The sequence below is a fragment of the Salminus brasiliensis genome, chromosome 8, assembly GCF_030463535.1.
Source record: "Salminus brasiliensis chromosome 8, fSalBra1.hap2, whole genome shotgun sequence".
Classification (NCBI taxonomy): Eukaryota; Metazoa; Chordata; class Actinopteri; order Characiformes; family Bryconidae; genus Salminus; species Salminus brasiliensis.
Genome location: NC_132885.1, coordinates 21,400,596 through 21,423,275, shown reverse-complemented (window position 1 = coordinate 21,423,275; position 22,680 = coordinate 21,400,596). Strand labels below are relative to the sequence as shown.

Here is a 22,680-nt window from a genome sequence, read left to right as displayed (position 1 = left end):
AGCCTCCTCTGTCTTGGGAGAGGTGCAAGGGCATCCCAAAAGTTTCCCATGTATTCACAAACACATACCTTCATAAAAAGTGTCCTCCTCTCGGGAGGCGCCGATCTTAGAAAGGCTCACTTTTCTGAGACTCGCCATGTGTTTCAATGCAGGGTTTCACATGCCCTCATCCACTCAGCCATTCCATTTGACCTCAGGGGGAATCCTGGACTTGTGGCCACTTGGGTAACGCAAGCGTGATGCACATCAGAGGAGTTAGTCAAGGTTGGAAAGGGGATGTTAAATACAGTATTGAGCCTTAAAGCAGCATTATGTAGCAATTTTACCATAAGATACCAGTTCAGAATCACTGTGGTGCTCCACTGACCTGCTCCTTATTACTCTGGGCTCGGCACACCAGAAAATGCACTGTGTAAATCTGGTGAAGTGGGCAGGGCAACCCCTGTGAAAACTGTGTAACGATGCTTAACATGTTTATGTAAAAATCCTGTAAAATTATTTTACCGGGTCAGCCCACATGCTTCTCTCGCTTTCAGACGCCTTTTCTGGATCTCTCCGCTAGTAAAATGTGTGTGTAAAGCGCGTCCTTTAGTGACGGCTCAAAGTGTGAATTACAGTTTCCGACTGTAGGGGGAGCCCAGGAGCAAGAAATGCCAATAACTTAATGACGTAATACATATCTCCTTTAAAACATGCAAAGCCAGCCACCGCCTCTTTTCAAACTGCCACCAATGCAGCATTGCTGGGCAGCTGATATTGCCGGGTCCCCAGCTCCACAACACCACTTGGCACCCACCAGCGAGTACCAGATCAGGACATAAGAAAAAAAACAAAAAAAAAACATTATCCTTCTGTTGTTGCTGACTGTTTCTCGTGCAGCAGCTCAAAACTAATGCTATCAGTAAACACGAAGTCACCATGATGCAGACACCTGCTCTTCTCCATTTCTTCTGAAATCAAGAGTATTAATAGGGAGTCTGTTCCTCTTCCATCACAAGAACATTAGTGACATCAGGTGGCAGATGTTGGATGATTAGTTCTGGATCACAAATGCCACTCCCATTCATCCCAAAGTATTGGATGGAGCTCCATCAAAGTGGGGTGGGGTGGGGGCTTTAAAACTCTCTAGCTGACGTTTGGGGACAGGCATGCCAAGGCTCATAAGCAGCTGATCCCATTCTATTGGCAGTGCTCGTCTACGGAGATTATAGAAGCTGTGTTTGGGCAACTGAACACCTGTGTCAGTAGTGGGTGCACTTTCAATTAGATGAGATTCATTAATTAGAAGTGGTGTCTGGATACATTTAGACAAACTGTGTGCATTATTATCTATATGTAATAAACAACTCTAAGTGGCTCTAAGTAGTCCTTAGAGCTCAGACACAAGCCAGGGCCTGATCACCACTGGTTGTGTCACTTGGGCGAGGGTGTATGATGTTGAAAGACACAAAACACCTAATGACCCCAGGTAACATCACTGATGATGTGTCCAAGTTGTACCGAGAGGTGTATTAAAAACTCAATTCTAAGGTTCGGGTTAAGGGTTCAACACCAAAAAAAACCCATAATGAACAGGTAGCTTTGGGGGAAAAAAAGGATTGATAGCCAGTCCTGGTTTTATTTACTGGTTTTGTCCTAAAAATGTCCAAAAACAAACACACACATGGACATAATAGAGGGATACACAGATAAACAGACATTTGGCACAGCACACACTGTTGTGAGCTTCTCCTGTAGAGACTCTTATAAAAACAGACAGGACTGGATGTTTCAGAGGCCTTTAACCTCCCTCACGTCTCCTGTACTACACATCAAACCCTGAGGGGCATCTGCAGGAGGACACACACACACACACACACACACTCACACACACACTTACTTACTTAGTGGCACAGAATCAGACCAGTCTGCTGCTCTGCTAAAATAAAGACAGTCAGTTTCTCATCACGACTGCACACCCACACACTGAGTCAATCCTCCATATATTCCCTTACTGCATATAATCACATAAACGCACAGCAGGCAAGCCCATTACTCTCTCTTTCGCACACACAGACACTCACAAGCGATGCACGATAAATTGTATTTTAAATACCACTGCAGTTTCTCAAGATAGAAGAACAGACAGGTTACGGAACGGTATCCCAGCAGTCAGCAAGAGTTCAACTCACACAGAGTGGCTCTCGGCAACAGAGAAACTCAGTAGCACTGTCAAGACTTTCAAATCTAATACTTGATTCAGATTTACGTTCGCAATCAATCGGCTTAGGGATTCATTTGCAGTTTGGGAGTCCAAAGCATTCACAGGTCATTATGAAGCTACGTTCAGCAGTCTTAGCATTCTGCAGAAGGGGGAACCAATCAGCACTCAAGCCATTTTAATGTTCATCACTGAAAAAATAAAATAAAAAAAAGGAAACCCACACCAGCAGGACTTTACAACTGCACATGTTTGTAGCTAACTTTGATGCATATAGTAATAGGTTGGTTTACTCGGATCTTGGTTGCCAAGCTACCAGGATACTCTTCATAGTAACTACAGTTACCCCAACATATTCCAAAAGATTTGGATGGAGCACCACCATCATTCCAGAGAAAACAGTTCCACTGCTCCACACTGGCCCCTCTAGCCCTCTACACCCCTCTAGCCCATGCCTGGCATTAGACATGGTGGCAAGAGGTTCCTCATGTTTATCTGCTCCAGAAAGTCCACATCTGTGTCAGCAATTGGTTTAACTTAAAGTAGCCGAAAGCATTCATAAGAGGGGTGTCCACAAACATTTGATGTGTGTATATAATACCACTTAGGTGGTAGGCCATACTCAGCGCTGCAGTGACACTGACATGGTGGTGGTGTGTTATTGTGGGTTGCGCTGGTACGAGTGGCTCAGACACAGCAGTGCTGCTGGAGTTTTTAAACACTGCCTTCACTCACTGTCCGCTCTAATGAATACTGCTACCTAGTTGGTCCACCTTGTAGAAGTCAGAGACAGCAGCTCATCTGTTGCTGCACAGTTTGAGTTGGTCATCCTCTACCCTGCTCATAGGATGCTGTTGGTTGGATATTTCAAGTTGGTGGACTATTTTCAGTCCAGCAGTGATGTTGAGGGGTTTAAACACTCCAGCAGCACTGCTGTGTCTGATCTACTCACAATACCAGTGCAACACACGCTAACACCACCTCCATGTCAGTGTCACTGCAGTGCTGAGAATCCACCACCCAATAATAGCTGCTCTGTGGTGGTCCTGTTAGGAGTAACAGAGGAGGCAGAGGAGAAGACGGACTACAGCCTGGAATTATGGAACTACAAAGTGCTCAAACATCTAAATTTCATTTAGTTTTAAAGGCAAATTTAACTGAAATTCAACACATCACAGATGCCTGTGCCAGCCAACATTGCGCCATCTACCCAATCAGAGAGGGCACAGACAATTTTGCTCTTTCAGACTCCGGCAACTGATGGCAAAGCAGCGTGTCTCTGGATTCGAACCACCCCTGGCCATAGTGTTAGCAAATTAGACCACTGTGCCCCTTAAGAGCCTAATCATCACAATTTTCTACTTTATGACATTATAGTTTCTGCCCCAGTAGCGCCCCAAACTGTGTTCGGCTGGTGCTGCAACTGATGGTGCGACCTTGTCCGTCCTCTTTCAGGTTGCCTCTGGCGCTGGACATAAGAGAGTCTCACACTGGCCAACTCTGCAGAGTGTGAGACAGACTGGTCAGACAGAGACAGAGAGACACCGAGGCAGGAGAGTGAGAGGAGGATGGGAGAGGGATAAGAGGAGGGGATCTGGCAACACAAGACAACAAAAAGTTTATGTAAAATAGGTAGGGGATGGGAAATGTGTGTGTGTGTGTGTGTGTGTGTGTGCTGCAGATAATGAGTAACATTTGTAAAGCTGAGAGTGGGAGAGATGAGGGAGCAGTGTATTATCTGAGCGCAGATGAAAAGAGAGGCGTGGTGAACGGATGAGTTTAACAACAGCCTTTCATCCACAGCTGCTACAAACAGCTCTGATTATCCTTCCTCTATCTGAGCATCTCTCTCGTCCTCACTTCCCTCTCTCGCCCCTATATCTCACCCTTCTCTTCTGCATTCCCTCTCTCCATTGACTGCCTGATCTCTCCACATTCTCAGATCTGTTCAGTCATCCCTCAGTTCCCCTCATTTACACAAACCTGTGCATTCATTCATTCTCTCTCTCTCTCTCTCACACACACACACACACACACACACACACAGCTCTGTGGGTATCTCACTAAGGCTGACAGACTGTCACACACTGCCTGTCTCTCTGAAATTACCCAGACTCCCGCGGGAGCTCTGTTCACACCTGCCGCAGTCACCGGTCAACTTTTACATGGCTGCCACATCCTGCAGCAACTTCTCTCTCTCTATCTCTCTCTCTCTCTATCTCTCTTACACACACACACACACACAGAGAGAGAGAGAAAAATGGCACAGCATCGCTAGTGCTGATGATACTACACGCTGCAGGATGGCGTGTCTCTCTCTCTCTCTCTCTCTCTCTCTCTCTCTCTTTCACACACACACACACACACACACACACACACACACACTTTACCCTCATATACAAACATATTGGCACACATCCACACACACCCAATCCACAACATACACACACACACACACACAACACATTAACAGCACACATCCATGACACTCATGCATATAGTACATAACACACAAACACACACACACACACACACATCCAGTCGCCATACACACACCTAATCCACAACACATATATGAATACATTATATCCACACATACACCAACACACACACACACACAGTGTACATATCCACACACAACCTGCAACACATCCACAGCCTCACACATTTACACAGTCTGCCTCTCCATCTCTCTGCACACATGCGCGCACGCTCTCTCTCGCTCGCTCGCTCGCTCTTCTCAGCGATGACATCATTGTCAGGCCGCTGAAGTGCAGCTCTGCTCTTGTCCGTTACTCACAGCATTTGATGAGGTGGTAGTGTGACATGCTGTCTGTGTGTCCTCGCGCTGCAGCTACAGGTTCCCTCTTCCTGCACAGACACACAGAGCCCGAGCGCAGCAGTCACCCCCGTGCGCGGCTCTCTGCATAATTCACAGAGCCGCGAGATCCGCTTACAGCGCTGCACCGCACCGCCGAGGAGGAGCACAGCCGGCAACAGCTCTCTCTCTCTCTCTCTCTCGCTCTCTCTCTCTCTCTCTCTCTCTCTCTCTCTCTCTCTCCCTCTCCATGAGCGGTGCACGTGCTATTGGAACGCTAGTGACGGACACGTCCGTAGCTCCGCCCACTGCTGCGCACACCCCTCTCTCTGTCTATCACAGGGGCGGCGCAGACACACACCCCTGCACACATACGCGCTCCTCACACAAGGTAGTGGGAGGGAGTGAGAGAGATATCTAGTACGAACGGGAGAGAGAGAGAGAGAGAGACAGATAGAGAGGGTATAAAGATGGAGATTTGAGGAAAAGCAAGGTAGATAGATAGACAGAGAGAGAGATACAGATAGACAGAGAGACAGAGAGGTAGACAGAGAAAAATGAAGAGTCAACAAAATTTAGTATTAAGGAGAGAGAGAAAAGGGAAGGGCATGAAAATGGAAGAAGAGAGAGAGGGAGAGGGAGAGAGTGTAAGAGTGTGAGAATCTACTGCAGTGCGGTTCTTCCTTGCAGTCTGACAGCTTAACTCTCCTGCCATAGCTTTTGACTGACCACAAATGAGCTTCGAGAAGCTGACCTCCACTTAACCATGGCAACCTCCATCTTCCCTTGTCTGTGGGTCAGGGGGCTGTAGTCGGTGTGTGTGTGTGTGTGTGTGTGTACAGCACAATTACATGGAGATGTTTAGGCTGTGAAGTACTGCATGCAAGCTTTAAGACACTGAAAGCACTTATCTGACACGAAGAAGCGTGTGTTTTTTTCCTTCTTTCCATTTCTCCCTACCAACCACCTCCGTACCAACCCACACATCAAACACCTGACAGGGAGTACAGACAACTGCAGGAGTGTACGAGAGCGCTAGGCAGGGAGAGAATGGGAGCAAGTGTGAGGGAGGGAGGGAGGTAAGACAGACAGAACTTCAGAAATAAAGCCTGTCATCCGTATCCAGGTCATACACTTAACTCTTTCCTTCTCCAGCATCACCCAGGCCCTGAAATGTATCCATTGCACCACCAAACACGAGTGCTTCTACAGGCAACGGATGCCGATTTGACGTCAGAAAGACAAATTTGAATGGAAATTAGAAAATCAGCCTGACCTCAAAACCTAATGTACAAATGTTAGATTTTTATTGGAAATCCCATATCTGTCAAAAACCAGCACTTGGTTGACATCAAGCCCAAATGTTAGACAGACATTGAATTTCTGATGGAAATCAAAGTCACATCCACAAAAAATAAACAGTGGATTGACATCACGCTCCAATGTTAGAGAGATGTTGAATTTTGGTTAGAAATTAAAGTCACATATCCATGAAAAAACATCTTTGATTTCCAACCAAAATTTAACATCTGTCTAACATTGGAGCCTGATGTCAATCCAAAGTCACATATCTGTCAAAAACATCTTTGGATTGACATCAAGCTCCAATGTTAGTCAGACGTTGGATTTTGGTTAGATACCAAAGTTACATATTAGTCAAAAACCATCACTGGATTGACCTCAAGCTCTAACGTTATAAAGACGTTAAATTTGGTTAAAACATTAAGTCACATATCTGCCAAAACAAAATCTGGACATTTAGCTTCAACATTAGACAGACGTTAATTTTGGTTACGTAACACAATGACTTACCACCAACATCATAACTTCTAACAATGTTTTGAATTGTATGTTGGGTGGACGTTGACATACATATGATTATGTTTAGCAGACGCTGGGTTAAAATCACCAAACCTCAACTAAACTAAAATGTTAAATGTTATGTCCACATGATGTTGGCATAACTGACACTGAATTCTGGTCACCCAAGATAACTACCTACATTCAACCAGACCAAGCAAGGTCTATTAACGACGTTGACCAGCTGACCCTAACTCACATTTTCCTTCTCGCTCCTTACACTGTCTTTCCTTATTCAGGGCAGAATGCTGGAGAGCCAGTGGGTACGGTCCGAGAGCGCAGAGTGAATGACTGCTAGAAGAAACGAGGACAGACTTAAATGCCACCATCTTCCTTGCTGCTTTCACTTCCAACAGATGTGCTCACGCAATGCTGCCGAAGTGGAGACGTGGAGAAGAAGAAAGAATGCAGGGGAAGGACAGATGGAGGGGTGGATGACAGAGAAACACAGAAAGATGAAGCGAAAGAAAGGGAGAGATGTAGATGAGGGCTGGGGTCGAGGAACAGCGAACGGCGCCATGGCGAATGTATGAATAGGAAAAGCTAGCGGTGGGTTTAACGCAGTAATGCAGCCGAAATCATTTTGATGAGCCAAGACATGCATGCCGGCCAGATTCAAAAGGTGGCCACTCTAGATCTTATTTGTCAATTTCACACACACGTACATGTGATGTCATACTGCACCGATGTCAGAGCAGATCATTTCAATTGAGACAGGTGGCAGAGAATTGTGGGAGTGGCTGAGAAACGAATATATATATATATATATATACATATTGTGTGTGTGGTGTATTTGATTGTTGTAACTGCCTTTACTGTCCAAGGAAAGCTTTCTGAGCCTTTCTGAGCATTTCTTTTGAGCATTGTTGTGGGGACTGGATTGCATTCAGCAACAATAGCATGAGCTGTAGTCCCCACCTCTTTTCATAACTACATCCCCCTCATCCCCACATCCCATCCCAAAAGTGTTGGATGGAGCACCATCATTCCAGAGAACCTAGCATTAAGCAAGGTTCATGTTCATCTGCTCCAGAGAGTCCTATTCTATTGGCTTAGAGAAGCGTTGTGTGTGCTCATTTGCACATCTGTGGCTGATCGCATTCCATACATGTTTGAACTCATAGTGTTTTATACATAATTTTATATAATATGAACAGATTAATATTGCCACTTGACTATCATTTAAATGCAAAAATAAATAAATAAAAACACCCACACACACAATCTCAAACTACTGAGTGAAAGCACTTAAATAAGCTCGGCTGTAAGAAGAACACACAGTATTACAATGTGACAAGGGCACAGTGTCATTAATGTGGAGCACCAAAAGCTGTTTGAGTGCCGCCCTGTAGAGAATCTGTGGAGCCTGCTAAACGTGTGTGTGAGTGAGCGTGCGAGTCTGGTTTTACCAAGTAAGCATGGACATGGACTGGCTAAATCATGAGATGTGTCAAACTACTATATACAGGTTTTTGATCATTCAGTGGCCACCCCAAACTAACCTTGCGTCCAAGCTTGACCACCCCAGTCAAAATCTACTGGACCTGCTAGCGATTACCTAAAGCGATTTTCATTATGTTTTTTTATCTAAAAATGAGCAAATTTACGTCATTAAACATGTCACAACAGCTGATCAGCTGCATTACACTGGCAGAGAGAACATTGCACGTTCTGGTCCTAGTGTCTGAAGAGAATGGTAGACAACAGCACTCGGCATGCAGAACAACCTGGACGAACAACAGAACTATTCCAAGTCAAGTACAGATACATAAGATGGGAAAGCATGGCGAAGAATGCCCTACAAGGAGGCCAAGTATGTCAGGCAGCTTCATAGTTCATCCTTTACATGTGGTCTTTACAGAAGGTCATGCTTCACAGAAGGTCACCAACCAAGATTCTGCATCACTGCAGGGGGTCCAAAAACCCCACAACCCCTGCCAGAACCCCTGCAGCTATGCAAGACAGATACAACACACACGCACTGCACACACGCACACACCTGGGGCTGAATTAAGAACGAGAGGCAGAGTTGTCAGCTCCTGTCCCAGTGCGGAGCAGATGAGAGTGAGCCAATCCAGCAGGTTTTAGCCCCGTCTCTGGAGAGACAGCCCTACAAGGTCGGGGATCTGCAGCGGAACTCATGGTGACTGCTCGTCAGACTGGAGCCAAACGCATTGTGATAGCTTCCCATTTCTTTCCGACGGCATATGTCTCCCAATCTTTAAGAAAGAGACAGGGAAGAGCTTTTGGCAGAGAGAGGAGATTGGCCTCTGCTGCAGAACGGACAGAGGTGGCCCTTGTCTGATTTAAATGTCAGGATGGAGAGAAAAAAAACCTTCCTATCTCCACATGATGGAATGTGAGGAAAGGTGTGTGTGTGTGTGCGCGCATTAAGGAATTTTATGTTTTTTCTGTGTTTTTTATGTTTATGTGTTCACATATCTAAACCAGTCATAAGTCATTTATTATTTTTATTATTTATTAATTAATTATTATTTATATCAAATTATTATTAATCTTATTCATTTTAATTACTGTGGTTACCTCTGCTCTGATTAGCCACTCTGTGTTATCCCTTATTTAAAAAAAAAGCAGTCCAGGCTAAAACACTGTATAAAACACATATACTGTATTCACTATGGAATAATAGTACACGTAAAGGTAACCATGTGTACATGCTCTCTTGCACTGCTTTTGAGCTCTCAAAAGGTCAGGCTTCCATTGCAATTCCTATTAAAGCAACACTATGGAAAATTGGCATGTCTTTCTCATGGGCTCCCTCTACAGCTGGGAAGTGTTATTCGTATTTTGAGCCACCATTAAGAGACATGCTTTTCAGGAACGAGTTGAGATCCATTACATATCACAGTACAGTAAAATGAAAGAATTTTACACGAATATGACTGGGGTTACACAGTGCTGCGCAGTTTTTAGAAGAGCAATGACAGCACCACTATTCTCCCTATTGCAAGGCAATGAAACTTAACAATAATTTTGAAGTTGTTATTTTAAAGGTAAAAACACTACATAGTGCTGCTTTAAAAAGCACATGTCATGGAAAACTGCCTTTTTCTCACTATGGTGAAACTGCATTAAGGGATATGTAAGGATGGCTGTCTTCAAGCATACTGTTTACTCCACAATGCATACATCTGTACCTAGGCTGTAAGAGCAGCACATGCACAGCTGATTCTTTCTGTAAAGTCACAAAAAACAGTATTAACATAATTTTACATATATCTACTGAAGTACTGTACTGAAGCTTATGTCCATCCATTCGCAACGTAAATATAAAACTGTAGAAGGAGTAGTTCAGCCCAGCCTGAGGCACAATGAGCCAATCAGAGAGACTGTTTACAAATCAAAATGAAAAAAGGTCAAGTGAAAATCAATGACTCCTTTAGTCTATATCAACCCAAAAACCCACCAGTGGACAACAGAAAAATAAACAAAATATCAGAATAAAATGTACCATACGAGCTGTTAGGGAGAAGAAAAAAAACAAAACAAATGTACATATGTTTTTGTCCTTATGCAGGAATTCCCTAGCTGACAGAGTTAACAATTCACACTGTGGAAAATACAGATTTTTCAAATATTCCCAATCTTTCCTGTTAGTTTGTAGGCTTATTAGTCAGAATAACAAATGAATAAAATTCATAGTGATTAGGACAGAGTAAGCAGCATAGCCTACTTACTAGCAATAATATTGGCTCGTGTCTCATATGTACCAGTCCCAGACATTAGGCCTTTTAGCATAATTCAAACAGAGAGAGAGAGAAAAAAAAACACAAACAAAGAGAGAGGGTTATCCACTGATTCCACTGATCAATATTAACATGGTTCTTAATGGTTCATACCTCCCCAGGGCTCACTTGACAATGTCAGCATTCATTATTGAAATGACTCTGGTTTGTCACAGCGTAGACATCAAGATTTAGGTGGGGATCGAGTAACAAGCAGTGTCAGTTATGTCATGTTTGCATGATCACTGTTGCTTATGGGGACAATATTAGAGCTTTGTAAGACTGTAGATTCAACAAACACCGCAGAAATGTCAAGGTCACTGGTGTCAACCGCACTAATCGGAAGTGGCTGGTTGTGCAAGCATGACATCTTACGGAGCCACAGAGGTAGTACTAAGTGTATCGTAAAAAAAATAGTTCCACATTGCTGCAGGTTGGAAATAATGTCTGTTTAGGACACAGAGAGAATGCCAGAGGGCGCTCTGCTAGAATCAGGACTGGATCGGGCTTGAAATAGCGGATACCTGATCCTTTACAATATGCTTGGGTTGAATTGGGACACCTCAAGATACAGATAAGGCCTTATGTGCAAATCGCTATACTTTCCTTAACACAATCTTACGCAATCTACAAACACCATAAACTGTGTTTGTGTGTGTGTGTGTGTGAGTGTGTGTGTGTACCAGAGATTACGCACAACTACTGGCACAGATGGTGGATGCTCATAATAGCAGAGTGACTAAAAATAGCCCTACTCCTTTGTCGTCTCTGGTGTATTGGGTTGTTTCTGATGTCCATGCACTATCAGGATAAAAGCCATTGATGAACACCTGAAGAAGCCATTTCCACTAATTACAGCAGCGGGAGGAGCTCGCAGCCATCCGCAGCCCAGCCTGCTCAACCATGCTGGAGCAGCACTCTCAATTACTCCACCAGCCATGGCCTGAGGAGAGCTGTGCAGGAACAGCCACAGATCGGAGCATGAATTAAACATGGGCTGGGATCTCTACACGACATTAATTATTCAGTCTTTGTGTTGTATTTACTCAAATAAACTTTCCTTTTCCCCAAATTTTAATGCTGCATTTTATTAGCATAATTTAAGGGTTAATTTTCCTAACCAGTAGACAGGCAAATGGAAAAATGCACACAATCCAATTACGCATACAGTGAACGATCAGGTAAAGCCAAGTAGCCTCCACAAGTATGGAATACACAATTCTGACTGACAACCACAGTGATCAGACACTGTACTAACACTGATTAGCTAGAAAATGTTTAGTTTACAGCTTTTTTTTACTGTCTATACAGAAAACAATATGAAGAATAGATTTGCGATTACAGTAGAAGAATGTATTCAGCAAAAAGCTTCTTCTCCCAAATGGGTACTGATTGTGAAGCTAATACACTCACACACAGACAAATCTGTGGACACAGACTCAAACACACACTCCAGTATTTCATTATATCACAGATTTAAAATCATCAATTTCTCTCTTTTGCATTCACCCAAGGCTCGCTCCACTTCCATATGCTGAAATTTGCAGACGTTTGCTGATTAGGATTAAATAAAGTAATTTAAGGGCCCATCTTCTATCATTTGTTTCTTACCAGAAATTATTGATGCACGTAAAGTTTTACGTACCAAAATGGTCAATTCCATAATTCAGTTTACACCTCCACTTTCCAAATAAATCTCTTTATCCCTTACAATTATTATATGTATTTTTTGTGCAACTGCACCTGCTCTAATTGGCTGTCCTGCAGTGCACCTCATTCAAAAATCACTCCTCCCCCCTCCTCTCTGATAGAAACCTACACAACAATGAAAACCTACCAGTAGAGGGCTTTTGTCTCTTTTTACTAACAAATATATATATGAGTATATGTATAGTTTGCGTAACAGTCAGTCATCAGGCACTCTATGGACAAAAGTATTGGGACACCTGCTCCTTCATTGCGTTTCGCCCAATATCAAGGGTATTAAAAAAAGAAAAAAGAAAAAAAAGGCTCCGTCCTGCCTTTGTTGGAGTAACTGTCTCTACTGTCCAGAAAAGACTTTCTATGTTGAACTATTACTAAATAACATCAGGGTGAATGGTTAGGGCTAAACTGCTAAATAGATGGGCATATGTAAATGCATTGGGTTTATGTGACATCACAAAAACAACTAATTCAAAAAGATATTTTTATTGCAGCTTATTTTTCATCATTTTGACTGAAGGAACGTTTACAAACCACATTGAACTAGTTCACAAACAAAAGAGGCCATAAACATCACACACTGGCATTACGAAAGGACGGAGTTTAGCAAAACTGGGACAGGTAAATTTCATGCTGTACTGATCTTTAGATGACGGGAGATAATCTAATCCAGTGTAATTCTCATAAACAAATAATGACAAGGCCTGGCATTAGCGCTCTGAGCGATGTTAAAATGTGAATACAAAGAGTCCCAGTTTTGTTTAGTTAACCTTACATGACCATGTGCTTTACTGCTGCGATCATAGCCGACGCCTTTTGATTGGATTGAAGAGCTAAATGGAGTTTAAAGAGCTGACTGGCCAAGTCAAGAAACAGTGATGTAATGTCCCGACAGAGCCAATAAGGGCATGTCTGTTTCTCTGGATTACTGGGTCAGGAGTGTGCAAGGCTGTACGTGTGTGTCTGTCTGTGTGTGTGTGTATATTTCTTGCAGCGTGCAAGAGAAAGAAGGTGGGACACACACACACACACAAGCAAGAGAGCACAGTATACAGTAAGCTTTTGAGCAAGCCTACTACTGTATGCTTCACAGCACAAGACAAAACACTCCCCACCCGATTCAACCTCTAAGAACACTCAGCACTCAGCACTAAGGATGAACTCCTCCTCCTCCTCCTCCTCCCCCTCCTCTTTGAAAGAAACCTACAGAAGAATGAAAATCTACCAGTAGAGGGCTTTTGACTCTTTTTACTTACAAATATGTATATGCAGGGCTTATGTAACAGTCAGTTATCGAGCCTCATATTTACTCTATGGACAAAAGTATTGGGACACCTGCTCATTCACTGTTTTGTCCAATATCAAGGGTACAAAAACAAAAAGGAAAGTACATTCTGTTTTTGTTGGAGTAACTGTCTCTACTGTCCAGAGAAGACTTTCTACAAGATCGTGGAGCATTGCTGTGAGGATTCGATTACACTGAGACACAAGAGCATTAGGGAGGTCAGGATGTTGGATAATTACCACCTGACCTCATCCCAAACTCCCCAACTCATCCAAAAAATGTTCAACCATCATTCCAGAGAACACAGTTCCACTGCTCCACAGCCCAATACTAGGGGGCTTAATACCCCTCTAGTCTACACCTGGTATTGGGCATGGTGCCAATAGCTTCATATTTTTCTGTTCCTGATAATCCTATTCTATGGACAATGCTTCTGTACAGGGACTACAGGAGCTGCACATCTGTGTCAGCAATGGGTGCAACTTAAAGTAGCTGAATGTCTTTATCTGAAGGGCTGTCTGCAAATATTGGGACACATAGTGTATCATACATCATCACTGCAACACCAAAATGACTTTACTGACGACCACTGAAAGTTATGACGTTTTTTGGCTTTTTTTATGCAAATGTCTTTGTGCCAGACGCCACAGGGCACACACATGCACACACACATATATACACAGCCATAGGTCGGACTATGGCTTTTAATGAACAGTATAGTAGTAGCTGAATCCACACAGATCAAGGTCACTCATCGGTGTGAGGAAAATGCGCGCACACACACGTACACACACGTACACACACACACACACCATTTAATGCCTAAAATCTGGTACATCTCACCACAATACCCCAAAGCTGCTCTAATCTGAGTATCAGCAGTATACAGGATTAAAGCCTGTAATCCAACCTTTTTTTTTTTTTTTTACTCAAAAAGAGCAGCTCAGCCGATTTACTGCACTATTTATGGTCTGGGATCAAATGGGATCATAAATGTAACTGAAACAAACTATTTTTGATTCTAATTATGTGACGTCTATAGAGAACACACATCTGTTAGATCATTTTCTCCCCCAAATATGTTCCAATCAGTAAATAAGTAAGAACTGAGTAAACATAAGGTGTTTCTACACATCAACAAAAATGTGTGCACTGACCAGGGGTTCCCAAACATTTGCATACCACATCATCTGTCAAACATGGTGGAGGCACTATTATTGTATGGGCATGTATAGCTGCCAATTAAAGTGGGTCACTGGTGTTGACCAGAGAACTATTTTGCGATGTCTGTGTCTTGTAGACTTCCAATAGTCTTTGGCTGCAAAATATTTGCATTTAATAATTAAAAATATTTTTATATAATATAATATTTATATAAAAATTATATTTAACATTGTCAGCTTTTGAGCCTGTGAAACTAGAGGAACTGTGAACCAAATGTCTGGAAATCCTAAATGGTTAATGCAATATTTTTGTTAAACCCCTTGAACCAAAGTTGAAAGCTAAAAGTTCAAATCCAGCGAAAATTACCATAGTCCAAATCCTTATGGACCTGACTCTGTGTATGTGTGTAATATATATATATGCACACTAACATAACTAGCCCAGGATATTTCAAGGTCCCCTCAAAAGTGGGCCCTCCCTTACTTGGCTACAAGTCTCAAGTGGAGCATCAGGGATACCAATTAAGCTCTCTTTCCATTTCATCTAACAGAGCGTCAGGCCTGAAGACAGGCCTGTTAGAGCTACTACTGCCTCTGAATGTTTAATAAGCACTTGCACTCCCTCCACTCACTCACTCACTCGCTCGCTCGTTCGCTGGAAACATCCACACTGCCAGTTCCAGGCATCCAGGCCCCTGAGCACACACAGTCAAACACATCCAGCATTACTGCAGGAACAAAAAGGGCCATGACTTTACCTTTCTTAGCTGATCATCATGTCTAAATGACTGTGTATGTGCTTATCACATCTACATATTTATTCCTATAATAACATCTGCATGCTGAACTCTCTTCAGTTCTTTATCATTTATGATACGTGTGATTTAATATTCATTTTATCTTTACCAAGCTTCGCCAAAACTGCTTGTTAGAGAGATTCTATGAACAAATCACAGCATTACCTAGAATCATTCACATATGATACATCACAACTCTACTTATATAAAAACCTGTGTGTGTGTGTGTGTGTGTGTATGTGTTTGAGAGTGAGTGAGCTAGCAAGTGAGATGCAGAGAGAATCTTCACTGAGAAAGAGTAAAGATGCATGATAAGGAGGGAGGAAAAGAAGGGGTGCTGGCGAGGTGTTTCAAATGAAGCACCAAGAACAATTCACCATGTCACAGATAACCTGTAAGACTGGAGTGAATCGGTTACCTCACTCACTTACCAGCAACACACAGACAAGCTGGAAGAAGGGAGGAAAGAAAGGAAGGGAGGGCTGCTGGCAGGGCCGTTCCATATAAAGCAGCAAAAAACAAAATGAACATGACATGGATAACTGGAAAGCTGAAAAGAATTGGTTACCTCCCTCATTTACTAGCGACACACATAAGAAAATGTGTATAGCTCTTCCAGGCACGTGCAGAACAGGTATAAACACTAGAGGGAGTCTGTCCTTACAGCGAGTCCTTAATGAGTGGGGATGAACTGAGCTAAAATGCTGAAAACTAAAAAGATATAATAGTGTCTAACCACTTGTCCAGAATCTTCCTTTACTCCCTTAAACAGACTGTGGCCCATGGGCCATTATAAGCTTCTACTACCAAAGATAAGCTCTACCTGTTTGTACAGAAATCCTGAGTAATATGCCTTAGTGTGTGATAAACTAGGATTTTGTTCAAATGCACAATGCTTGCCCATTCATTTTAGATTCGCTCAGGAGCATCCTTTGACCTAATTCGACAGGTAGTTTCACAGGAGTGCAGTGGGTGTGTCTTAAGAGACACCTGTCTAGAAGCTTCAGAAATAGGTTAATCAGTATTCCTGGCTACAAATACACTGGGAAGACAAATGAACACGCAACACAACCCAAAGCGTACCCCAATAAATTAGTAAATAAATAAATAAAATTAATTGAACATTCCCTGGATTCATCCATCATTTAGTCCATCCACCAGAGGCAGTCAAGGCATCCATATTGTGTAAAATGCCTTAAAATACAATAAATAAATAATAACTGTAGTTTTGCTTTCTTGTCTTCAGAACTCTTTTCCTTCACCTCTCCACTTTCTTTCTCCCTCTCTCTCTCTCTCTCTCTCTCTCTCTCTCTCTCTCTCTCTCTCTTACTCGCTGCTGTGTGGACAGACAATAATTCAGATACTTTCACAGCTTTCTTTATTCTTCATCACTCATCATCCAAAAAAAATATACATATTTTAGCTCGGCTTATAAATAAAAATAAGTGTAATAAATCATAACAGCCATTTTTAGGTCACTCGCCCCTAGAAATATGTCTAGTATGAAAAAATCCCACAGTGCTGCCACGCTCCTGACAACAAGACTGTACATGAATGGAAAGCTTGAGGGTAATGAAAACTGACCTAGGTCAATGGTCTGATTGAGGGTTCTTCAAATATGGGCTATGCAATAAATCTGCAGGTCAGGTGAGGTAAATGCGTTCAGAGACATTGAGCACTGCCTCTACTAGGTAAGCAGTGAAATAATACAAATAATACAAATATGGATCTTTACTGTCATCAGAATCCAGCTTAATGATCCTGTTCCACATGGTTTTTAGACTCTACTGGAAATGGACCATTTGCGTTGGTTTCTGTGGTGCTGGTTCTACTGAAGTGTCCTTACTGTTCTGTTCTCCTACGAGTTCTCCTACGAGTGAATTAAGACCTCCATCTTCTTCTCCTAGATTTACCCTCGCACTAACACACAAAGGCATGTGAACGCACACACGGACACTCGCGCACCGCAGGACAGCTCGCACTGAAAGATCAGTGATTAATATGGCCCATTAACTGCCATAGCCAGAGGGCAAGCGCGAGAGAGAGACAGAGAAAGCGCGAGAGAGTGCGAGATTATTGAAAGAGGTAACATTTCGAATCCTCATCCTTGTGCTCCTGCAACTCCTCCAGAGAAATGAAGACAGGCAGAAAGTGTGTGTCCACAGCAAGTAATGGACGAGGCACACAGCTTGTCCTGAGCTTACCTTCACCTTCATGTGTCTCTCCCAGGGTGAGCACCATTACTCCTACACCGTCTCTCTTCCTTGCACAACACCGGTTACTGTACAAAGTCGCTGTGACAGCTGCTCCCAGTGCAGTCACAACATTCACAAACGTGAGTTCGGCCCTCACACACTCAGCTGTTTGAAAAGCAAGCTGCTCATGAGACAGGACATAGCAGGGATATAGAGAGAGATAGAGAGAGAGAGAGAGGGTGCAAGAGAGGGCTGATCCTGCATAGATTTTGAACAGGGTACTAACTGACTTAATGCTAATTCCAGGAGCTCGGCCAAGTGTGCTGTCCAGATGTACATTACAGCCCAAAGTTGGACAGCCACCCAAACACTGCTTTATTCCCTCTGCACGAGACGGGACACACACACACACACACACACACAACTGGGTTTCCCCTCCCAAGTGTGTGCCGAGTCTCTCTCTCCCTCTCTCTCTCTGCCATGTGGTGCTGGTCTACTTCTCCCCAGAGACAGAGACAGAACGAAGGATTTGACCACAGCCATGCGTACCAGATGATATGAATACCCCACACACGCGCGCACACACACACATTTGCTCATTTGCTCAGCCCCTCTGTGGTGTAAACAAAATCATGCTGCTTAGCAACCCCCACTTCTGGTAATGTAACAGCATGAAATACAGACAGACAGACAGACAGACAGGCAAAGAGGGACAGAGAGATTAGGGTAAAGGAGGACACAGGAAGGAGAAGTGTAATACCAGAAACTGAACTGTAATTTCTCACTCTAACCTGAAGGGGGCAGTCTCTTCACATTGAGTCCATCATTCTGGAGTCAGGGTGCTCTTCTCTCCCCACAAATTACTTAGTTTCACAACAGGGCAGCACCTCACACTCTCTCTCTCACACACACACACACACACACACACACTTTCTATGTATTCTCAGGACCCTCTTTATTCACTATTCAACCCCAGCTTTGCAAACACTGATCTCCTACAAGTCCAACAAACGAGCAGCACATGGCTTCACACTTCATAATGTATCAAATCCAGATCACTGCACACTGCTGATTCCAGTTCAGTGCCTAAACGAGGGGGACACTCAGACGTGGAGTGCTCTAAATGAGTGTGTGCTGCAGTGGGATAGTGGTGTAGATTTCCCGGTTCGGCTGTCTTTGGAGACGGACTGTATAGATTCAAATGAAGCAGCTAAACGAGCTCACATGCATAATGAGGAGAATGAATAATTGATTACTCTCAAGTGGAATAGCTGATATTTCCACTGCTCGTACGCAGAGGTTCAGCAGAAAGGCGTCCACAATCTAGTACCATCAGTACCACCGCAGCCTGTAAGAGTTTCACAAATACACAAGCGGACGTATCCATAGACGTAATAAAAGTGCACTGAGAAAATAATGCATAAAAATTATCTAATATATGCAATATGCATTTTTACATATTGAGGACATTTACTATCAATCAAATCACAGTGCGAAGCAAAGGTCTTAAGCTTTCTGATGTTACTTTTAATACCTAAATAAGTAGAAAATTCATATAAAGTTAATGATGGGACAGTATTTTCAACACTTTAAGCAAGAATAGTGGATGATTTTAGTCTTGTACAATTTCTAAATGAAAAGAATAGATGAAAAAAACTCCTGAGAAATTTGAGCATTCATTTTTGCCAAGATCTCACACCATTATTAGCTTGTTAGGTCTATGGCGTGATCACAGTCCTAGTTAGGTGATACAAATGTCTTGCAGCTTCATAAACACTTTGACTCCTCAATCCTTGTCCCAACAATCAGCAGTCATGGGATCCTGAAAGCAGCTGCCTAGCATTAAAAAAAAAAAAAATCACTGATGCCCACAAGGCAGGAGGGGATGCAAGATATAAGACGATGGCAACATGCTTTCAGGAAGCTGATTCCTACAGTTTGTAATTCAATGACTGTTAACAGGAATATGATCAGAGGTCAAGCTGAGGTCTAGAAAACTAAAGCTGCTTTTACACTGAGCACTTATTGGTTTCTAAACAACAAGGGCTCCACATAGCCAGTATGGAACCCAATCGTGACCCATCAAGAAAAGCAGGTGTCTGTCCAAGTTCGTCTTTCACTTTTGTTGTTACCAGCATTTTAACTTTGTAACAAAAGGTAGCCTCTGAGATCAACTTATCTTACTTATCAACTTCCAACTTTCCAAATGAGCAGTACACATATGCAGACCCTCCCTCGCTACAGAGAGCGCCTCCTACTTTTGCCGCCCACGCCAGCTAAGGACAACTTTCTCATAGAATTGATGAAAAATGCCAATCAACAAAATCCCTGTTTGACTGCAAAAGGCCTTCAGGAAGAATGAGCCGACTCTGGAGTAGTGGTGCGCTGTTCTACTGTGCGGTGATACCTGCACAAACAGGACACCTCTCTAACTGTTGTGGTGGACTAATCAAGTTCGAATATGGCCTGGTTTAACCATGACCATCACCCTCTCTAAATAGCATCTCTCTTGGAAAGGTCACCAGGTCACCTCATCACCAATCTCACGTGAAACATCTACAGAGCTCCACCACCTCACTGCAACAGCTGAAAGAAAGGACACGCTTAGGTGTGATTCAGCACTGGACAGTCCTCTGAATTTCAGCCTTCACTTCACACACCATATATGGCACACTTACACTCACATACACACCTGCTGTGGCCACACTTGACATTGACAGACCTTTCCAGGCGTATGTGGATGCATGGTAAGGCGTCGGATTCTCATTAAGGCGATGCATCCTCTACACACATTTGTTTATGATGACAGGATGCGCAATATACACAAAGATGAGCACACGCACACATGCATGTAGCACCTCACTGCTTTTCACTTGCACACAAAAGCTGCCATGTGATCACCACCGAGAGAAGGTTTTACTTGGTTCAAGTCCAGGAGGAGCCCAAAGCAGCAATACACAGACATAATCTCTGAAAGGCAGGCTGGCGGGCGGGCGGGCATTTGTCACCATCATGTCAGCGACCTTGGACAGGATGCTAACGTGCCGAGACTGATGGGAGAAGAACGGGAGAGGAGCCGGCAGAATGAATGGGCATTTTCATGCATGTTAGCAGCTAAAACGCTGCTGCTCATTCTACACAGGACACACTGCCCCTCACATTACAGAGCTGGACCAGGCGCACCACGCATCTGCCTGCCTAGCTCTTCCGTACACAGCCTGACACACACTTCCACACACACACACTCCTACTGTCATTCTCTCTGCCTCTTTCACCCACTCCCCTTCTTTCTCGCACACTTACTCTTGCTTACGGCGTGCAATACAGACAATAAATACCCAGCCTTCAGCATTTATCACCTAAGAGGCATCAGTAGACTGCATGAGCATTCACACCTGGAGAACACAAAGCACAATTCCAACACAAAATTCCAAAGGAAGAAGAGCATGCCATACCTTAGATTCTGTCCGAGGAAGGTGAGAGAGCGAGAGAGAGAGAGGCAAGGAGAGTAGAACGAGGGAGAAAGAGAGAGAGAGAGAGAGAGAGAGAGAGAGAGAGAGAGCGCAAGAGCGAGAGCGCACGAGTGGCGGGTAGAGAAACGTGTGTCTGCGTACGCCTCCGCTCCGCTCCGCCAAATCAATTTCACACTCTCTCACCTCGCAGCCGCCATGATGTCATTCATTCATCCGTTTGCCGTTGCCATGGGAACCCAAAGCGGCGTGCTTCGGGTCACCCACCCCATGGCTCTGTGTGCGAAACCCCTCAGCAAGCCCCGTTCCCACCCCTGTTCTCACCTTCTGCACGCTCCCTCCTACACACCCTCTCTGGTTCCCTGGCTGGGTCGGCGTGTGAGCGCACGTGTGCTGCTGTGCAACACGACCACCTTAAGGAAGAACGCCCTGCAGCCTGACACAATTAGTACAACACAAGTGTTCTCTCACCTTTAAAGGAGAAGTAAACCTCCTGACGCGTGCAGTCAGTGTGTGCATGTGTGTGTGTGTGTGTGTGTATGTTGCATCTCATCCGCTCACCAGCGGCTTCCCTCCCACACACGTGCACACACACGCAAGCAGAATCTCATTGTATCCCTAAAGCTATGTTTGCTTGCTGCTTGTACTCACCCGTCCTTATGTCACACCCACCCTCCTCTCCTAGTCGGTGCTTCGCATTCAGCTACATGTGTCTGGAATACATGCATAATAATATTTGGAGTACTTTGAAATTTGAATTTGACATTTTTGGAAGGAAAAAAAGGACAACTTTACAGGAGCAGAAAAAAATCTCCTATGCTCCAGGTCATTTTGGAGCTCTGAATCAGTCAAAAAAAGTGTAAAAATGGAGGTACAAGGTATGTGTATTGTGGCTTCTGGCCAAGTCCAGTCTGGCTTGTTTATGTCACTGTAATTTTTTTTCCTAGCATAGCATCCTATTTCAATCAAATGACGGCAGTTCTGAGCTGACACTGTGTCTGCATCTGAAGATTATTTATTTATTCAGCTTTATTAATTAATCTAATGATTCTTTATTTATCATCAATTATTATTTTGTTTTTGTTTTTTATTAGTTGATTCAACTAACAGTTAATTTATTGGGGTTTTTTTGTGTGTGTGCTTAATAATTAAAATAATTTATCCAGAATAATAAGCCAAAAAACAAAAACAAAAACAGTATCCACTTTTTCACAATTATTCCACAACAACAAATACCTCTTATTTTAGGTCGTTAATTGAGTATTTCTTTACTGGATAATGTGTAGTAAAGGTAAATCACTGGCAAATGTACTTTCACATCAATGTAGCGCAAAGAAAATGATTTCCAGCCAGTAAGTTAGCCACTCTCTCACTCTAACACAGCCATTGAAGTCAACAGAAAAATATCAATGTTGGATAATGCATGTTGCAGTGTTACATTA

At 43.3% G+C, this 22,680-nt stretch overlaps 1 protein-coding gene across 4 annotated transcripts in view; it reads right to left on the bottom strand.

Annotated features, from left to right (window-relative positions):
• Positions 1–21,735, bottom strand: part of myo16 (myosin XVI) — a 183,516-nt gene extending 161,781 nt beyond the window's left edge. Inside the window, exon 1 of one of the 4 annotated variants that reach the window (XM_072686093.1) lies at positions 21,710–21,735. Coding sequence is in view for 2 of the 4 variants with exons in the window: in XM_072686091.1 (XP_072542192.1) it covers positions 5,001–5,028 (28 nt within the window). In the remaining 2 variants the exon portion in view is untranslated. Of the gene's footprint in view, positions 1–5,000; positions 5,217–21,223; positions 21,454–21,709 lie in introns of those variants that run through there. The other 3 variants (XM_072686092.1, XM_072686091.1, XM_072686094.1) reach the window with 3 other exon arrangements.
• Positions 21,736–22,680: the final 945 nt, after the last annotated feature.